Genomic DNA, 20633 nt, shown 5'->3' on the forward strand with positions numbered 1-20633 from the left:
TGCTCGTAACAACAGATCTGTGTGAGGTACTTTTTCATACTCACAGGGTAAAGTCCCTCGTTATGCACAAGTGAGAATATATCTGAAAATAAGCTATTTGGCTACCTATGTGTCAAGCTTCATGCTTTTATTCCAAAGTGAATGATTTTCCAGCTTAGGTCTTGGACTAATAAAATAAGCGGCATTTAACATCTGACAGGTGGGTTTCAGCATACAGCTTACACACAAAAGCGGGCCCAGCTCCGGATCTAGACTACAGGGGGTTGAGAACAAGCACTGGAGCACTGGCCATGGCCACCTGCCTTCCCCAGCGCGAGCCAGCTCCTGCAAGTGGCCCAACATCTACACCCGTATGCTCGATGTGCACGAGGCCGGCCCGGGAACAAGCTCAGGGCAGAGGCCAGCACCGCCCCGTGCAGCCCCACATCGCACGGGGACGGGCTGCCCAGAGCGGGTCGTCCTTCGCCTACGGGAAGATCCTCTGTCCCAGAGTCGAGTACACACCCTCACCTGACCCTGCTCCCGGGCAGCCGGAAGCGCAGGCCGGTTCTGCGCACTGCGTCACTCGACAGGCAGCGGTACGAGTGTCCCCCCCGGCCCCCCCGCCCCAAACTTCTCCGTGACTGACTACCTGGGGAGTAACAGCAGGAGTCCTGTGCTGGGGCCGTTTCACTCTCCAATGTTGTCACTAGGTACAAAGTGCAAAAGTGTTGCTGTTCCTGCATCCATTAAAAACTTTAAAAACAGAACAAAACAAACAGAAAAGGATTTCCATAATAATTTGAAAATACATTAGTCTCCAAAAAGCCAGCAAACACCTGATAACCTGTTTGTGCCATATCTGCTCTCGCTCCTGCACGGCAGCAGTCCAGTGGATCACGAGCCTCTCAGCTGGCAAACACCATGCCACCTTCTCGGCGTGCTCTCCAGCCAAGGGAGGACAACATCGGGGAGTTGAGTTCTGATGGCCCGGGCAGAGAGGCCAGTGGCTAACTGCCCCACGAACCGGCAGCCAACTGCTGCGTCTCCAGAGGGGAGAGCACCGAGCAATTCACCCCAACGCAGAGACTTCCCGTTTCTCAAAGACAGTTCAGCATCACAGCAAATTAGCTACTTGGCCTCTGGCTTGGGACAATGCCAACGACTTCCCTCCCACCCCACAAAAATGTAAAATAAAATCCCTCCCTGCTTCATCCCATTTAAAGTGTTTGCATCTTTTCCTCCTATGAAATGTTTCTGATAAGGCTTTATTGCTATACAAAAGCGGTGCAAATGCTGCCCAAAGACAGCTCCATCAGGAACTTTGGTCACACGACTGCGGGACTCTTGTGCACTGTCCAAGTCCCAGCGTTAGACCTGCTACCTTTCTGAAGAGAAGCTGAATACTGTGTGCAATAACACTAAGAAAATAGGACTGAACCCCAAATACAAAACAAAAACAAGGGAGAGAGGGAAGGGGACAAGGAACTAAAATTAGGCAGAAGGCTTGCTTGGGAAGAACCCCATCATTCCTGTGATGACTAACTGATCAATGCTACATTTAGACAATGCAAGTGTCTTTCAGAACAGATTGTTGGTGTTGAAACTGCATGTCTGGTCCTGAATGCCAGCTCTCTCATCAATGCAGCATTTATTAAAAAATAAAATTAAAATGAAAAAAAAAAAATTGACAAATTGCATCACCAGGTAGCAGCCTGGCCTGGATCACACACGTCCCATTGCATCTGTTTCATCAAGCAGGGCCATTTAATGTGGCTTCAGCACAGGGCAAGACTTCTTCTTTCCTGAGGAGAAACCCAAAGAGGAGGATTAGAAACCTGTGACTCCTGGAACATCGTCGCTCCTGAAGCCGACTTTCATCCTGGTTGGAAACTTCCCTCTTTGGCACTATCTGAGCCATCCTTCTTCTAGCTTTGTTTCTTCTGTCTGCTAAAACATTATTTGCTTCCTAATGAGAGCCTCCTCCAAGTCCGTTACAAAACGCTACATTTAGAAATCAAAACAGAAACTGAGAAGTCAGCGTTGACCACTGATTACACAACACTGATTAATTTATTGAACCAGAAGTTTGTGACACAACCACCAGGGCCCCGACTCCACCTGACGGAGGTGGCCTGACCAGCCTCACCCGGGGCCTCCCCCCCAGCCCGGGAGTGGGGTTTAGGTCTCTGCTGACTCGACTCCCCGTCTCACCCCGGGACATGGCCACTGGCCAGGCTCTCAGGCTCCTGCTCTCAGGGTTTTTATCCCCCAGCTCAACTCCCTGCGCCTGCTGATGCACCCAGAGCCCTGACAGCACCCGGGGTGCAGCAGCCAGAACAACAACCTGATGGGATGCTCGACTTCCTCCCCAGTGTGAGTTACACCAGCACTAGAACTGTGTGAGGTGGTGTAAATGGTGGGCTCAGACATACAGAGGCTGTGTGAGGTGGTGTAAATGGCGGGCTCAGACACACAGGGGCTGTGTGAGGTGGTGTAAATGGCGGGCTCAGACACACAGAGCAGTGGCTGTACCAGGGAGGTGCGAGGCCACAGTGCCAGGAGCAGGGACCAGCTGTAACGGAGCCCATCGGCTGCACAAAGCTCCAAGTGCTGATTAGAGCTTCCTCCTCCCACCATGGTACCTCACAGAAGAAATTCCCGTAGGATGGCCCAGACGTGTGGCTTCAGCTAAGCACCACGTCTGAGATTTAATCTAACAGCAAGTTTGCTCCGGGAGGATGGAGCCACCCTTAGCCCAGGCAGAGCAGAGGCACCTGGTTATGGACACGCATCTCTCTGGCCAAAACCAGGAGCCAGAGCAAAGCTGTGGAGGTGAGAGCACTAGACCCGAAGAAGAATTAGTTTCCATATTAAAAAAGACCTAAACTGTCACATTCACAAAAAATTATTAATATAATTTCTCCTTAAGATCCCTTCCAGGTTCAGTTATCAAAACATTCCTGCATTTCCCCATAATATTTTACCTGTAAATGTCTGTACGTTCACTGAACACACAAACCCACACTAGCTGAGTACTACTTATGCATGAGTAACAAATGGAGAGTCCATTTTGTAAATAAAACTGATCATTTGACAGTGCTTCTGGGAAGCTGAAAGGTATGAGCAGCGTATGGCAGTAGCAGCTCTTCACGACCTGCAGCGTCACGTACCCCGAGACGCTCAGATGCGGAACTCTGGCTGCACCCTCACGGTACAACCACCACATTTACTGACCCAGTAAGAACCATCTCACCTGTCTTTTGTGGCCGTTTCCGTGACGGCTGTGACAACAGCAGCAGTGTTCTGGAGCTCCTCCGAGTGCTGGGCCACATTGTTCAGGGGTTTGGGTGCTTTTGTCGTTCCGATGTCAGTGATGGCCAGCTTATCAATAACCATGCAGTCTGCATCACTGTGTGGGGAGAATTCAAGTTCATGTTAAAACGTCAATTAATGGGGCTTAAATTCCAACGGAGAAAAAAAAATATTCCTCCTCCTCTCCTAGCACAGGCCACAAAAATCCCATAAAGGACTAAGAACTGAAAGTAAACTGGAATTAAAAAGCAGTGTACGTATCCTGGAGGTTGTTTCCTAGAAATCAACAAGACACCAAATATGCACAAGAACAGCTCCTCAAGAAAGGCATTCCCATTTCCTGCAGCAAAATCTGCCCTAAGAGTTCCCCGTGGAATCCAACATTTTACCACCCTCTGCAACCACCTCTGCCAGTGTGCTCTCCTACCGACCCACGCAGAAAACAAACAGCAGAAGGATGCAAACGTGAAGCACATTTGGCCAAGACTTTGCAAGTTCAGAGGGTCCAGAAAGCCAAGTGTGCTGCGGGGAGCGGAAAGCAGACTGTTTGTCTCAGCAGTGAGCAGAGACTGTCAGCGCCAGAACACAGGACCACAGGAGAGCCCGAGCTGGAGGGACCCCAGAGACCCTCTGGTCCAGCCTCTCGGGGGCAAAGCAGGCTGGAGGAGCCCACCTCTCCTGGACTGCCCCCCATTCCCAAGGCCACCAAGCAGATTTCCAAGCCTGCTGCTCCTTAAACTGCTGGTTTTGGCAGAGTGCATTTCTGATCTCACACAGGTACCCACGTGGCTCTGCTCTACCAGTTTTTCCCAAGTAGCACCTGATACCTCTGTGTGCACCTAGAAAAGACTTAAATTTAGGTACAGAACCTAAAATCCTGAGGAAGAAAAAGTTGACTGGAGATTCAGGAATGGTAACTTCAGAAGCCAAACACGGTTAAATTAACTCGCTTTCAGTATCACGTCAGACGACAGATCCCACGCCTGAGGGACAACATTTCCAATGATGTCTCCCTACAAAAAAAAAAGAAGCTCAAATCCTGAAAAAGGAAAAATCCTGCTAGCATAAAACCTCAAAACCGTCTCAGGTTGTATTAAAAAGACTCGTATTTCTAACTGGAGAAGTGATTTCCACGAATATCTCTATTTTTTGCCTTCTAAGGCAGAGGACAAGCTTGCATGGGAATGATCCTCCTCATAGTTATAACTCAGCCCCAGTTTCAAGAACAATTTCTTCTCCTTTCAGAGAGCAAGCCTGCAAAATTGGAAGGAAAGCTCAGTAGATGACCGAGCTGGAATCCTGTCACCAGCTGCGGGGTGAGTTTATAATGCATACATATAATCACAGTCTGGTAATTAAGACATGTGACAGCGATTTTGAGATCAAAGTTCTATTTCTGTAGCTACTTTTCTGTGTGCTCTTGAAAAAAAACACATAAAAATGAAGAGTCATGAGATCAAAACATTTATCTTCCTAAAGGGCTAACATGCTCTTAAAAAGAAATACTGCAAGTACAAAAATACACCTTAGAGAGACAGCAGGGGATAGATGAGACAGCAGAGAATTGAACTAAGTTGCCAGAAATGTCATTAGAAAATGGCTTCCCACACAAGAAACTGGAGCTCGTGAGATTTAAATTGCTCAAAGATAAACTTCTTCAATTCAATCCCTAAAATTTCCATGACACGAGGATTCCAGCGTTATGAAATCCTGAGGTTACGTGACCACTAAGGGGGGCATGGAAATTTTCAAACTCTTCAACAGGCTCACGGAAAGGCACAGCTGGACACGCAAACCCCTGCAGGAGGCTCTTCCAGGCCAGACCGACGGGGTCAAACAAAACAGGGAGTTTGTGTAGAACACAGAAAACTGTGACCCAGGCAGGAGGGCTGATGACAGTATCTAAGTCTAGCCTAGAATAAACTCTCGTACCTACAGATATTTTGCACTGGTACTCCTCTGGCCAGCTGTGCTCCCTCAACACCCATCCGGCACGAGCCCTACCCGCCAAGGATACAACTGTTCTCTCAGGAGGCTGGTCGAGGCAGGCTAAGGAAGAGAGTTATCAGCAACAACATCTGAATCTACTGCAGACCCTTCCTCATTAACAGATCTCTAATGCTTCCCCGCTCCAGAAAGAATCAGGAATATTTAAGCTCCAATTCAAAGCCACTCGTACAAATTTTCCAACACCAAGCGTAAGTCTGTCCAGAGCTGTCTTTCTTCACCACGGACAGGCACTCAGCACAACGCACTTGTAAATGTCACCTACAGCCATGCCCACTGGGCTTTCCAACCCCAGAGCCAGGACAATTTTCCCTTCTGTTCACCAAGTTCAACACCACAGCTCAATTCTGCAGCTTAACTGCCGAGTTTGTAAATACTGCTCCAGAGGTCACTTGTTACAACTCCTCTCTTTCTCCAAGCCCTGCAGTGTGCTTCCTGAGGGATCTCGCCACCCCAGCACAAGCTGAACGTCCAAACTCTTCAGTCTCAGCAGAACGTAAGACTAGAGGATACAACCTGCGTTACTAGGCTCAGCCACTTTCACGTCTAAAAGGTTAGAACAGAGTTTGCATGAAGTCGGAGCTGCCTCCTGATCCCCGGGTGGTTGCTCCGGGACAGCCCTGGCACAGCCTGGGGGTGTTCTCCCACCTGGGTGCTTGGTGAGCACGGGCTCGGCAGCGCTACCCCGGCGTGCTTCACCGCGGTGTGACGGCTCAGCTCGAAGCATCCCCCACAGGAGAGTCTGCTTGGCCTTCGGGCAGCGGGGCGCCTGCAGGAGAACTTCAAGATGATAATTGTGGGGTCCAGAGGCAGAAGGAACATTGGGGCAGCAGTGGTCTGCCTGGTCAGTTAGGGCAGAGAGCAGGCAGGTAACCAGCCCGAGTCTCCGGGAGGGTAAACACCTGTGTGCTGTCCCAGGCACAGGCAGAGTCCTCCTGCCAGGGCCACCTCCCCGTGGGGCTGGTGAGCTGTGGCCACTGTCCCGGGAGGGTGACGGACTCGGAACAGCCTCCAACAACACATTTCACAGACTGCCGTGAAGCACGGCAGAGGATGGCAAAGACAGTGAAAGGGAAACAACTCAGTCATTCTCCTGCTCTTCGGGATGTGTTACCTGATGTATTTCATATCTTAAACGTCCTCTATGGTTCGTTTTTTAAGGCAGCAAGTTCCTCGAGGCAGGTACAACCACATCTCTGGGTGACGCGTACTGCCAAGCACTCGGATTGAATGATTATGTGATAAATTACAATAATCATTTTAAGCTAATAAGTATTTAAAATGCTACTTCTTCCAAAGCTGTTATTTCACATTAACTGATGTGTAGATGTACCAGAGGAGGCAGGCTACGGAAACACTTGTGGTGAAAGCACCAGTATCTGTGCAAAACACACGCACACACGAGGTACAGACACTGCCTCGCCACCGGGAAACGCCAACAGCTTTTTGTTCACGTCAACCACCAGGGGAGAAGCAGCCACAGAAAGCCGTGACAGAGCAGTGTCTGGTTTCAGGGAGGCTTCCAGCGACCCCTCCCTAAAGCACACACGTTGCTTTAGACAAGGGACTTGAGAAAACCCTTCCAGCCGCCTCTGGGGAAGGTGTCACCTTCTCATGCAAAACATGAGACCAAGAATATTCGATACCCTCATCCCAGATCTGAGGTGCTACACAACGGGTGCTCATTCTTCTGTGCTCTAAAGCCAAAATCTTGCAAATGCAAAGCTTCCTCAAGCTAACGATACAACTATCGTCCTGAAGTCTTCTTTGAAAAACAGGGTTCAACAAATTTCACACCTCATCATCGCGAAGTTGTCGTTCTGTATCAAAACTGATACCCAGTTCAAACAAAGCGATACGCTCTTTATTTATGAAGATGTAAATGTCAGGAGCTCGCTTAACTTTTGATAACAATTCGGTTCTTCCTGTACATTTCCACCAGCTTTACAGAGAAAATCCTTCAGCGGTGTGATTTTTGGAACAACTCTTCTGCCCAGTTTCACCCTGCAAACTCCTTTTTGATAGCACTACTGCAAAACGCACCATGCTCTCACCCTGTCTGCCCAGGGCTCTGTTTACCGAGAGCCTCTCAGACCTGGCAAGACAAAATTACACCAAAGAGCTTTGCTGGTGGCTCTGAAAGGCCAAACTGACTCTGAGCTGCAGCACCCGATGGCAACCCGCGGGCTGCAGCACCTAGTACAGCTCCTCCTGACGCTAAGGGCAGAACGGATCTATGTCTCACGACCAAAGGGTCGATAAAGAATTCGGGCTGCAGTCCCAAACGACCAGAGAGCTTTAGGTATTGCAGGGAAGAAGGATGTGATACTGAAACAGCCTTAGAGTGCAGGTCTACCCACCTCTGAAGCTCACTACTGTGGCTCCTGGGATACACTTTAGATATCCTCTAGTCTCTTTGGTAAACATTTAGTATCACAGACAACAAAACAGGGTGAAGACACACTAGGTAAAACAGTGGTACTATAAACACAGCAGCAAGGCAGGTATGAAAGCATAAACACAAGTCTCATGCTGAGCCCACAGGCAAGTTCTTCAAAACCAGGCTCCGAAGGACCAACGGAAAGACAAAGAGGGCAGCCACGCTCCAGCCACGCTCCTCAGCACACTCCCCGAGTATTGCTTGGCTGTTCATTAGACAGAGTCACACAGCATGGGAGGTCTGGCTTCCCAATTTACGTGCAATCTTAATTAAAAAGGCCAACACTTCTGTCAGCTTAAAAGATCCCATCTAGGCCCATTATTGTACTAAGTGTTCATGTTTGATTGGAAAGGTTTCTGGTGAAACGGGAGCTCATGTCAGTCACTTTTATGCATCTTTCTGAACAAATATACGCTGACATGCAGCCAAATTTTACAAAAACGGTGCCGCGTGCTCCATGCCATTTCCCGCAGCACGCTCCCTTCCCCTCATCATCTGTTCAGAGCATTCCAGCAGCCCTCTGAGGTCAGGCAGCAAGGGGAGACACAAGCAAGACAACCGCTTCTCGTGCCGACGTTTCATGCTCATCACGTGCAATGGTGAAACCGAGCGTCATGCGAGACAAACAGAAACGAGAAACGTATCCCCGATGGGAGAGCTCAAAACATCCACGGTGACAATGTCACTCCATTCAGCTTGGGAAACTGGAGGATTATTTTCTCTGCTGCGTGTAAGTGGGCGCTGCACCGAAACTCCTTGCTCAGTGCCAGCCGATGCAACGGCCGCCCCAGATGGACCCCCGGGGGGGGGAACCCCCGGCCCCCATGCCCAGAGCAATGGGAGGAACCACTGCCAGCTGCTATTTCTGAGCTATTTCAGCAATTTAGGGTTGTCACTGCTGTTAGGACAAAAGTTAAGTACTTTTGTCCCAGAACCGTGGATGAGCAGAAAGGAGAGGAGACTTTTACAGTGATTTTTACAGAAACTGTAATGCAGGAAAACTGGAGAAATCTCTGCAAAATGCAGAAATTGCAAGTGTCTCATTTTCACCTCAGTTCTAAGAAAACCGCTGCAGCACCTACAGTGTCTGCCTCCAAAGCTGAAGAATGTTCTAAATGAGAACTGGCATCACACAGACACAGAAGAAATATATTTGTTTTTAACAGATAGCAAGCACTACTGTTCAGATGGATTCCAGCCTCCCCTCTAGACTTCCTTTTTCAGTTGCTTATCCAAGCTACTGGGGTGAGGAGGCACTAGGGAGAAGTAGACAATAAACATACTCAACCACTTTAAAAAAAAAAAAAGAAAGAGAAAGATTAAAGGGGGAAAAAAAGCATTGCAGGTGAAGTTAATAAACTGAAAGAGAAATTAAAAGTTAAGAACATCCCAAGCCCACTAGCACCATACACAGCAAAAGCTGGATTTCTTTTTAAGCACAGCTCATCTTTTAAGGAGCTGCTTAGAAGCCTTATTTGAACAACTCAGCAGTGAAATACTTGAGATAAGCTTTTGCATTTCTTCTTTATGCTGGGTTAATTCCACACAGACCCAGAAATGCAAGTCCCTTCCCACAAGAAGCACTGCCCGTGGTGCGCCCGCTCCTGTGCCCGCCGTTCCGCCCCCCCGGTGCAGGTCTCATGACTGTTTGCTCTGTGTGCCCGTCCCCGTCCTCGACGGCTTCTGCGACTTCAGCAGAGCCCCGCAGACACTTCTGAGACCTTCCCAGCTCGCTCTGAGCAGCTTCGGGAACGGGCTGAGCCTCTCGGATATTACACTTTGCTGGCAAAAAGCACAGCCCGATAGCACGTGCTGCCAGATAAACACAACAGGTACTCGCCTGCTTACGAAAGAGGCAGAAAACTTTCAAAAGTTTGTTAAAATGACATTGTTAATTATTAATATAGGAAGTTAAATGAGTACGTGTTGTAATTACAACTATTTTAAAATAGCACGCAGCTTACAATTCCGAACGTTCAGCCCCAGGAGGCTGCAGGCCCCCGCAGAGCCGCGTTCCCTGAAGCTCCTGCTCTGAGTCGTCAGGAGGGGGTTTCTGTCCTTTCCGGATCTGAAAGCGTGCCTGTCTGCTGTACCGTGCTCCTCTTCAAACCAAACAGTTATGAGACATCCTTATTTACACTGAATTTCTTTTTTTTTTTTTTTTTTCTTTTTTTTCTTTTTTCAGTCATCTGGAAATTACAGCAGATTTTTGCCGGTTTGTGCAGTGACTGGGAAAATTCATTTGTACGGATGAATTATAGAAAATCATCAGTAAAACCCCACAATTTAAAACAGAAAGAAAAAGAAAAAAGTGGGTTTTTTTTTTTTTTTAAAAAAAAGCCTTTGGAAAACACATCAACCATTACTTTGTGGTGTATTCCAGCATACAAGTGACATATTTGTTAGTGCTGTTGTGAGAAAGTCTCCAGAGCCTTGTCCACTGCCCCAGGCAGCGCAGGAGCGAGCCCAGCAGCGTGTGCCTTAGCAAACTGCAGTCGGCCGGGCTTGTCCTACAGTCATCCTGACCAGAGCACAACCTTTCCTTTTAAAATAAAGGGGGGAAAAAAAAATCCTATTTGCAGAAAGAGCTCACAAACAGGTGGAATGGCAGAAGCTCAAGGACACGATGTGTGGAACGACTGAACACTGTATTTTGCTTTTCAATGGTTCGCCACTGGCTCTGCTGACCGTGCACAAAGACACACAACCTCAAATTCAGGTTTTCCAAATCGAATTTCTAGGATCTGTTTTAGCTGACTGTGAAAAGATGAGCTTTTCCAGTCCAACGGCCCAACAGCTCTTTTTTTCCAGCCCAGTATGAAGTAACAAATGGGAGAAACTACTTGTCAGGTGGATGTTTGGAACCCTGAGAAGGTCAGTGTCATACATACCCTCTGACTGCAGGTCTAAATACTCTGAGCAATACCCACAGCAAGAGAGAAGGGCAGCGAGAGAGGCAGAAATAGAGAGAAAGCAAAGAAGGGAAGAGAAAGAAAACAGTAAAGATTGCTGAAAAAACAGACAAAAGAGTTAACTTCACAACCGTATCCCCAAGCGCTGTTCCTGCCAGCAGAACATGCAGGAACAGTCAAAAAACTATTTGAAAGAGTACAGTCAGTGAATACGGCTTTTTCCACATAAAATTCAGATCAATATACCCAAAAAGCAAAAGATTCAATACACTGTAAAAAAAAAAAGTTTTTCTCAAGCCTAACATATGAATTCTGAAGTTATCGGGAGCTGGCAATACTGGAAGCACTTTAGTCAGAGAACTTCTGCAAAACGACTTGCTTTTTCACAAGAAACTACCACATAGAATTAGGTGTGGGAAAGAAAGTTAGCTAAATACATTTAAAGTAGAGAAATTAGCTAAAGACATCTGAAACACTTTCTTCAGTATGACGTTTAAGGTAACCCATGTTCTTAGTCACAGTTTAAGCAGAGCTGCCACGAGGGACATTCTACTGCACCATGCAGGGACAAATCATTGACTTCCCAGAGTTTAAATTCTGGGGCGCTATGGGCAGGAGCGTCAGCAGCTGAGAAGATGATCATGGAGGGCATTTAGGGACATGCCCTGCACATCTGGAGCTTGCACGTCCCTGGTGACCGCAGAATCTACAGAGTCCCTGGGTGGCTCAAGGAGTGTCGAAGGTCTCCGCTGTAGGTTTCAGTACTGCAGGGAGGGGAAGGAAGGAGAAGGAAGACCTGTTTCTGCAGAAATAGCATGTGGGTTGGTACAAGTTTAGCACTTCTGGGGAAGTGCTCGTAGAAGGTCATCAAGAAGCACACAGTCAATCCAAAATATTCTTAAACTTTCAGCATATTTCATCTCCTTGGAATCATTAAGGCACATGGTAAGAAGTGAATATATTCACTGCTGGCTGTTTAACTGCACCTGTTCCAAGAGAAGGCAGGCTGGTTTGGGAAAGCTGAGGATACTGGGAAGTTCCCATTATCATCACTGGTCAAGATGGCAGCTCATACACCAGGAGACACCTGGCTCCAAAACAGACCTGGAGCAGCTGAAATCACCATCCTTCTAACAGGTTTCTGTCTTCCTACAGCTTCTACTTTGATTGCTGGCTATGGTTATAGCTGTGGAAAGCCAGACACCTTTAAAGTGGAGACTGTGGTTACTCAAGTATTTACTTTTTTTGCCAAAACAGAATTAGTTTTGTAGAACTGCAATCATGCAAATCCAAGCAGGTTCTGGAAGCCTTGTCCTTACTGAAAGTGCTCTAGAGAGAGTTTCTCTCACTGAAGAGAGAAAAACACATTTTAAATTATGCTGCCTGAAAACAGCAGCATGGCCCACAACATCTAGCCAGCCAAATCAGAAAAAAAAAAAAAAATTCCTACCTGCTAGGAAATGAATGGAAGATGTAAGAACGTGCCAAGTAAGATTTACACTGCTACTGTGAATCCAGGCAGTCACATGTGTAAGGCTGCTCGACTCACAGCAGAGAGGAAAATCATCTGGAGCACAGACTTTGTTTTAGATACACATGCCAATGGGTTTAATTAGACATAATTCAAGTACACAGAAAACTGGAAAGGGGATGCTGCTTTTAGCACAGCAGGCAGTATTCTTATTCTCCTCAGCCTTCATTTTTTGGTGAAGCCAGCCCTGCGTGTACAAACTAACTCCCTCCAGCAGCCCAGCTCTCAGGTGCCATCACTGGGAGCAGAGAATCCCAGGGATCTCACCCCTTCCGAGGGTGGACACCAAAGGGCGTTGGAGGTGGGCATCAACAATAAAAAAGCCACCTTATTAAAAACTCAATTCAGAGCTGCGTAACCGAACGGACCTTTGCCAACTGCCTCCATCCTTTCCCTTAGTGCTGTGAGCCCACTTGTTTCCTCAGCCACCACTTTTTAACTCCCAGTAGCTATCTGCGGGGTGTGGGCACGTGCCAAGCACCCACTCAAAGGCGCTCAACGTGCTCACACTGACTACCCAAGAAAGTCACATCACAAAAAGTAAATACCTGTTCCTGAGTCAGATGCAGAAAACACAGGGGCTGCAACTATCATACCCTATATATTTGTAAGGAATACGAGGAAAAAAAAACAAGTATCTTACAACTGGGTAATACCTTCTGGATGCACCAAAGGGAACTGGATGCTTACTGCTCTGAAATGCAATTTCCCTCTCAAATTGTTCAAGATGGCCAGATTCGAGCACTGTGATTCCACCCAAATTGCTGTCCAAAGTGTAACAGATGTCAGGATCTGCTGGACCTTTCCTGGCATTTTGAATTTTTCATCATTTATTGTCTATAATGTACTACTTTGAGAAGAAAACGACAGCTTGAGGCGTGTAAGTGTCCCCCCCACAGCAGCACCCACGGGTTCCGTGCCACACCTTGCAGGTGCCACCGCGTGAGGCTTCGCTCCGCTCGCCTGGGCCAGCTGACCCGGCCCCGAGCCCGGCCCCGGCCTCCTGTGCAGCCCGACACAGACGGGCCACGAGCCCGCGACAGGCCTCGGCAGCTAAAATCAGCCACACTTTTCTTAAAATAAACCTGTCGTATTTTCTTACAACAAAACCCCTGCGACAAGAAAGCTGCAGGACACCCTCACACGGGACACCTGGACCCACGCTGTCTGGAAGGGACACGTAACACATTATCCCCGAGCCACACGAGGGGTAAACGCAGAGCAGGACCCCGGCCCAAGGAGATCCCTTTCGCACCTGGTGAAAACAGCCTTCTCGTTTTTAGCATCCACAGTCAGCTTGACGGTCTCCTGCCCCGAGCCCGTGCTGATGGTTTCCGTGACGATATCGGCTTTGTCCTCCTCCTCGTCGCTGTCGGAGCCCCCGGAGGAGCTGCTGTCCGAGGCCACCAGCGGCGCTTTCCTCGTGACACAGACGTTCCAAACGCAGGGAGAGGCAGCGCTGACTGAGAAAAAGGAACAACTCACATTGCAAAATGAACAAAACCATGGGAACACCTCCCCAGGTATGACCCTGAGTAAGCAGGGTGGTGTACAAGGGAGGGTTTACAACTACTGCAGATTTTGAGAAGATGGTTTCTGATCAGATCCCACAGCATGCAATATTATTTTTTACAAGGAAGGAGAAATAACAACCCCACAAATCAGTGTTCTCCACCTGCCACCTCCCGTCTGTGTTTAACACAAACAGCAGGGGAGACCATTTCTTTCATTTGCTGAATGGTGATGAGCCTGAACGGAGAGTTACAACAGTCCCTGGGGTCCCTGCTAACTTCACTTCGCCCTCAGAACTCGCTGTGGTATAATTTAAGCAGCTTTTTGAGGTGTTCACTGGTTTGGATTCCAGGTGCGTGCCTGGCAAGGAAAAAGCCTCTCGTGGAAGTGGTAAGAAGTGTTGCAGTCTCAGGAAGTTTTTCTTCCCCAGGTTGGTACCTGTCACCCCTCCTGGTGTGAGGGCCAGCGCCCGACAGCACTGGGCACACAAACAACGTGGGCACACAACACTGTCACCCCAAACAGCCTGAGCTCTCCTGAACTGCATCTCCAGCTGCAGAGCACACATGGGGCAGAGGTACCGTGCTCTCTCTTCCAGCAGCATCCCCCCTTCAGTGGTTATTATAGACACAAGTTTAATTTAGTTCCATCAAAGTCCTTCACTAAATTGTATTTTTCCTTGCTCAGAAAGGAGAAGGGAAAGAAATCAGACCAAAGTTAACCAACTGGCTTGGCACAATTACCCAGTGTAACTTACCCTATCCTTTTAATTTTTGCCAAGTAGTTTTATACTCAAGCATACAGTTAAAACAGGACTTGTGAAGAGTTTACAAATGAACCATCTCTGTGACATCAACTCTCACTAACTTAAATTTAATCCTTTTTTTGCTGAATAATATTATCCCATCAAACATCAGGATTTCCGAGTTACTACATTAATAGCTTGATCTCTGTACAAGAGAGACTTCAGGTAAGATAAGGGAAGTGACACTGGAGGGAACTGTCCCTCGCAGGCTTGGTATGCTATGCAAGATTTCAAACAGCTTCAATAACACATCTGTGTTGTCTTGGAATGTTCTCACTTACAGTTCTTGTCTTGACTCTGCTTCAGGTTTCCATCTGAATCACTGCTTTCTGTGTCGACAGGAGAACTGCATCGTGGACCCGATTCTGAGCTAAAGCAGGGGGGGAAAAAGCCTTGAGAATGAAGTACAGGTATCTTGGTTGTGCTTCCAAATATCCCCATAATTACAGTGGGGATGTAGAATATATATAATTATTACATTATCCCCTATACCATGAGGGCTATTATATTGTTCCCTACATCACAAGACCTTACCCTTTCTTTACATAAATATTTGTGACTTCTAAAAACCACGTTCATTTACTGATTTTATACTCCTAGTGTAGCAGCAGTGATGACACTTCAAGTATTCCTGTGTCATGAGACATGAACACTAACACAGGTCAGAAGCACAGGGAGGCAGAGGAAAGTCTGAGGCCCTGATCCAGAAAACTCAGCCAATATTGAAAAATAAAAGGGGTAGCGAGGGGAAAAGAAAGGGAAGAAGAAGAAAAGATTTTAGTCAATGTACTCCATCAAATCGTATTTCAAATATTCTTTCATTCCAAAGTTACAGAGCAATGGAAGGAACGTGTGCCTCTTACCAACAGAAAGGCTGGAAGTCTGTAAACTTTGCCCAGCCCTTCTCCTCCGGTGTGGTGCTCTCCGGGGCCGCCGAGTCCCACACGCTCGAGCCAACGTCCATGGCCACGCAGGGCGCGGGGGGCTTGGAGTTCACGGGCTCGAACACCGCTGTCCACCCGGACCCTGGAGGCAGAACAGTGCACTGGTGGAACACGAGTCTGCAGAACCTCCGGCCATCCCAGAAACACTCGACGTGATCCCAGAGGCAAAAGACGACAGAGCATCCGTTGGCACTCCTTCGGAAGCTACGGGAAGCTGCCTGCCTCCTGGGTTACAGACAACCAGCTCCAAAATCCCTCTTCTGATAAATATTAATGTTATCCACACGAGAGACGTGTCAGTTCAGAAAAATGACATTATGAACATCTTCATTCTTTGAGCCAGTGATTTTCAGCTGAACTCCAAGTACCTTACCTTCCTGTCAAAAGCTAAGTGGCACGGCTTTCAACCGTTTCAATCATCAACTGTTCCATTTTGATAATTACAGGTAAGGAATTGACACATGGATTAAAATGTTTAACACCACAGAAGTGATCTTCAGCAAAACTAAGAACATAATTTTGATTTTTACAGTCCCAGCCTACTCCCCTTTCATTAGAGGATACTTCTATTCCCCCAAATCACAGGTTTTTAAAAAGCACTTTTCATTACCTTGTCTCAAGAAAAAGAAAGGATTGCAGAGGTCTGTTCTGCAATCTGATTTGCAGGCAACAAAACTGAGAGGAGGAGAGACCCCCCGAGTCTACACTCACTCAGAAGTTGAACCAAGGTCTCTGGAAGGGTAACTGAACAGATGTACACTATCCACGGGTTGCCATTTGTGTTTTTTATCATGGTTCTTCCTAACAAGAACTCAAAACATCTGACACTACCAAATGGGGGTAGAGAGCTGATTACTGGAATGCATTATGCTCACAGTTATAGTACAAAGACACCCCCTAGAAAAAGAAACATTTTTAAACTGACAATGCTTGCACCAAGCAAGGAATGAACGTTAACATTTTTGTCCCTTTGTTTAGCTGGCTGAATTTGTTCTGCTGACAACACCGTGTCTTGTTAACTTACACAGCACTATTTGCACTGGGATCTGGGAAAACCCTGTCCCTCTGCAGCCTTCCTCCAGGCACTGTACGAATGGATTTACAACGTGCTACCTAAAACTAGAAATGCAGCCCGGCAGAAAAGGCAGATACACAGAGTGTGAGATACCTGGCAAGGGTCTGCATAAAACTCTCCTAACAGAATGTAAGGACTGAACGTCATAACCCTCCACTGCCCTTCCGTTCAGCAGTATCTGTACTAGAAGAGCCAGCAGTGTTGTACTTGTACCCGTGTGGCTCTCAGCAGAGCTGCAGCATCACGCTGCTACTCTGAAGAAGCCGGGCAGGGCTCAACCTCACCAATATTTCAAAAACTCCCACCTGCCCGGGTGGAATTACAGAATAGCCACAGAAACTTGGCAATTTGCAAACTGCTGTTCTGCAGAGGTAATTACAGATCTCATCGCACACGGGATGATGCTGTTTGAAACTCTTTACCTTCAGAGGAGTCAGAGTCTTTCTGCTCAGAAATATTATTCTTGTTGCTGTTTGCTGAGGAAGGAGGCGGCTGCTGCTCTGTTTCCTCCTCTTCTTCGGAGTCCACGCTGCCGTCGTGATCTCCATTCTCAAGATCACTTTTTGATGAACTCTCTGAGGTCTGTGACGCTCCAAATCTAAACCACACGACTCAGAATGAGAAAAACCCTCACGGCAGCCAGTCCACCCCTCACCTGCTTCCTCCCTGCACCGGGAGAAAGCACAGACTGTGAGCCGACCGAGAGATGCTGAGTGCCCTTCACAGGGCTGATTTCCCCAGAAGACACAGAGCTCAGCAGCAGCAGGCACTCCTCGGGACAGTTCCACTCCCGTCCCTAGGTGCTTTACTTGTCCAAATGCATCTGCAGAGCTGTGATGGGAAACAGGCTGCAGTGACACATTCAGGGCTGGAGGGTGACAGGAGCAGACAAACGAGTGGAGCGAGTACCAGGCTGGTGTCAATTCTGGGTGTGAGCAGGACGTGCAGTTCATTGACACAAGGCAAATAACCATTAAGGTCTTGGCCATTCTTCCTGTCTCACCTGATCACATTTTCAGACTTAGGATTACAGAGGTAACTTTATTTAATAACCGGCTATATCAAAGGGACGAAAAATTGTAAGTGATTTGCAGTGCCAGAGATGCACCACATGAGGTCACTCGTTCATGCAAAACATTACTTTTCTTCTTTTAACGTTCTGAAAAAGAATACTGTCTGCTACCCTCAGTTTTACAATTTCAACCTCCTCGTCTCCAAATAGGAGGAAAGAATTAAGTTCTATCTCTAATGGTGGAGTTTTTTAAAATATCTTTGGTAAGAGACATAATTAGGTGTTGCATTCCCTTAGATTGGATCTTTGTTTCACATTCAAGACCAACTACCACCTCTTTGCAGGAACATGACATGGAAAGCACTCTGCTTTATGCCAGAAAAAAGCCCCACGGCACATAAATAAAAAGCAGTTAAGCATGCACTAAACTGGAATGTACAGTTTCATGGCATTTAGTGAAGGGGAAAAAAAAAATTAAAGAAATCAATCTTTTGTTTTCACCTTACCGTGTTCTTGATTTCACTTGGGTTGCATAGGTTATCTCCTTCTCTTCCCAGATATCTTCCTCCTCCTCATTGTCATCAAACTGTTGGATCCGCTCGTTGCAGCAGGCTTCAAAGAGGGAAGCGTTGGGCTGAAACAGCATTAAAAAGAAATCAAATTCCATTGATTCTCTGGAGACAGAAACAAGAACTTTGGTGACGAGGGGTTGCTCGAGCAGCATCTGTAGGTAACAGCACCAGAAGGGGGTGGCAGTGGTTTCAGGTCACGTCCCCAGCCGCGCAGGAAGCAAGGGCCGAGCCCCCGCAGCAGTCGGCCCAGAAGCACCCCACGGCCCAAGAAAGCAGCAGAGCCCCGTGTGAGCCCACGCTGCTGCCAACGCAGCAGGAGGCAGCTCAGCACTCCCTCCGCACCCCGCACAGGGGCACAGATCACCGCCTGTGGAGGGGGCTGGGAACAGCTCCCTTCAGAACACGCTTGCAAGGGGACCGGCGTGGAACTCTGGAGGCTAAAGGGACGCCAAAGGGACGCCAAGTGTGCCCACTGCCCTGCCCAGACCAGTGCCGCCTCCTTCGGTGCCTTCATCCCCCAACAGAACCACAGGGAGCTTCTAAGCAAACAGGACAACACCTAACTCCCCTTCAAACACACAGCCTTCCACTTTGGAAAGGAGTCTGCAGGTACCAGGACAGCGAGGTGTCTGTGTAAACACACAAAGGCTCTGTCTGGGCGTTCTGGGATCCCTCAATTGAAAGAGTAAGTGAGGACTTGCAGATGGGGCCCAGCCCAAACCAACAGGTGTGTTAGAATTCCACCACACAAAAAAACTCAGGAAAAAAAACAAGTTATAAGCATGTAGCCAGCTATTGGGGGCTGAAGGCTTAGCTGGCACATTCAAAAAGAAAACAGATTTTCTGTATCTGTAGAGCACAGTCTAGAGCGGCCAGAAGAGAGAAGAAAAAAATCTTTGTAGTGCTGTTTAAGTCAAAAAGAAAATATTTTAAGACTAAAGAAACCTAAGCCTTCAGTATTGACAACAAGCTTTGTCCAGGAGATGAGCCTGGAGTCTTTGAGCCACTGTCCAGGTTCTTTGGTAAGTACTGAATTAGGTCCACAAAACAGAAAAGGCAAGACACAGCGTGGCAGTATTTAGAGGAAACCCAGTCCTCTCTATTTACAGTTTTTCCTAGTCTGTGTATGGAAAGATTATCAAAGTAAAACCAAGGACAAGAGATTCACACTGCAGAGAGAGGGAGAGAAAGAGTTCTGCAGCGTAGAGTCCTACTTCTGAAGGTCCTCGCTAAAGCTATGAACTGTAGGGAGGTTCTCTGAGGGTACATGTAATGCCCTGAGGTCCTTAACTGAGTACACAGACACCTTTCCACCGACCAACACAACACACCAAGCCTTCTTTCAAAACGACAACGTGACCTTGGCAATATCCCAAAATACCCACTTACACTGTCGTCATCTGCATCTATATTGAAGTTAATCTCTGCGATCCTGTCAAAGGGAGCACTGCAAAAAGAAGGGAAAGACACTTCAGTGATGGCACAGAGTAACAAAGCCCTTCTGCATCCCCAGCACAAGCCCAGAGGACAGCAAACCACCGAGACACTTCATGTGGCCACTCAGCGCCTTCTGCCTTTGTTCCCTGAATATTACACACAATGGTTTCCTCTCTTTCATCTCAAAGATTATGTCAGATTTTCAGTCTTAGGTCTGATTCGATACCTGAATGAACAACCTTTGTCATGATCTTGTTGATAAGGTATTTTGGGGCTTCATGGCAACCCCAGCTATGTCATGTCTGGCTGTTATTTTGCTACTCTCATGGTACCTATGTAGCATAAAGGCTATCTTCAGTTTTTTCAATGAGTCTCTCCAGCTGGACCAAACCTTAGAGGAAAAAAAAAGCCCCAAACTCATAATTAATTAAAAAGAGAAAGAGCTGCACCCAGCTGCTCTGGGATTCCAGCCCTACGTTGACCCAGGAGTGATACTGGGTTCGCAGGGCGGGCGTATGTCCAGACACACCCAAAGGGGTGGCACCTGCCTGTTCTAACATTAACTTCGGGAATCTTTAGTGCACCAGCAGCTCAACAACCCCAACGCGTCACAAAGACACTCCGAAAATCATTCAATAACCCAGTTCGTGATTTAGATCTAAGAGAATCTCTTGTAAGAACAGCAGAGGGTGCTACAGGTCAACAAATTCCCACCTACTAATGCAGTATTTTTTCACTATATCTACATAGCTTTAAGTTTAAACAGTGGGGTTTGGTTGGTTTTTTGTTGTTTTTGGTTTTTTGTTTGTTTGTTTTGTTTTGTTTTTTGTTTTTTTTGAAGATGACTGTTCAGTTAGTAAAAAATAGTCATGTAAATCACCAGGACATTGAAACAGAATTAATACTTCTTAAAATATTCAAATTCCTATCTGCAACAGCTGGAGCCCAGACGAGAGGGCACAACCATGGACCGTTCTGCAGCACATCCCTCCTTATGTAACCACAGAGAAGCCTACCACACCCCAGTCACAGATTTTGTTGAGTTTCATGAATGGACATTAGTTTCCTTCAGCAGCTCCTCCCAGAAGTTAA

At 47.3% G+C, this 20633-nt stretch overlaps 1 protein-coding gene across 3 annotated transcripts in view; it reads right to left on the bottom strand.

The window, feature by feature from the left end:
• Positions 1 to 587: 587 nt before the first annotated feature.
• Positions 588 to 20633, bottom strand: part of PPP6R2 (protein phosphatase 6 regulatory subunit 2) — a 94910-nt gene continuing 74864 nt past the window's right edge. For 2 of the 3 annotated variants that reach the window (XM_026866882.1, XM_026866889.1), the window contains 9 exons: positions 19494 to 19551; positions 18039 to 18166; positions 16943 to 17118; positions 15365 to 15527; positions 14783 to 14871; positions 13440 to 13647; positions 10633 to 10656; positions 3236 to 3391; positions 588 to 1784 (listed from right to left, as the gene is read on the bottom strand). In XM_026866882.1, the coding sequence (XP_026722683.1) occupies positions 1733 to 1784; positions 3236 to 3391; positions 10633 to 10656; positions 13440 to 13647; positions 14783 to 14871; positions 15365 to 15527; positions 16943 to 17118; positions 18039 to 18166; positions 19494 to 19551 (1054 nt within the window). In that variant the 3' untranslated portion in view covers positions 588 to 1732. The remainder of the gene's footprint in view (positions 1785 to 3235; positions 3392 to 10632; positions 10657 to 13439; positions 13648 to 14782; positions 14872 to 15364; positions 15528 to 16942; positions 17119 to 18038; positions 18167 to 19493; positions 19552 to 20633) is intronic. The other variant, XM_026866898.1, reaches the window with a different exon arrangement.

This window comes from Athene cunicularia, assembly GCF_003259725.1.
Source record: "Athene cunicularia isolate RWA chromosome 1 unlocalized genomic scaffold, athCun1 chr1_part2, whole genome shotgun sequence".
Lineage (NCBI taxonomy): Eukaryota > Metazoa > Chordata > Aves > Strigiformes > Strigidae > Athene > Athene cunicularia.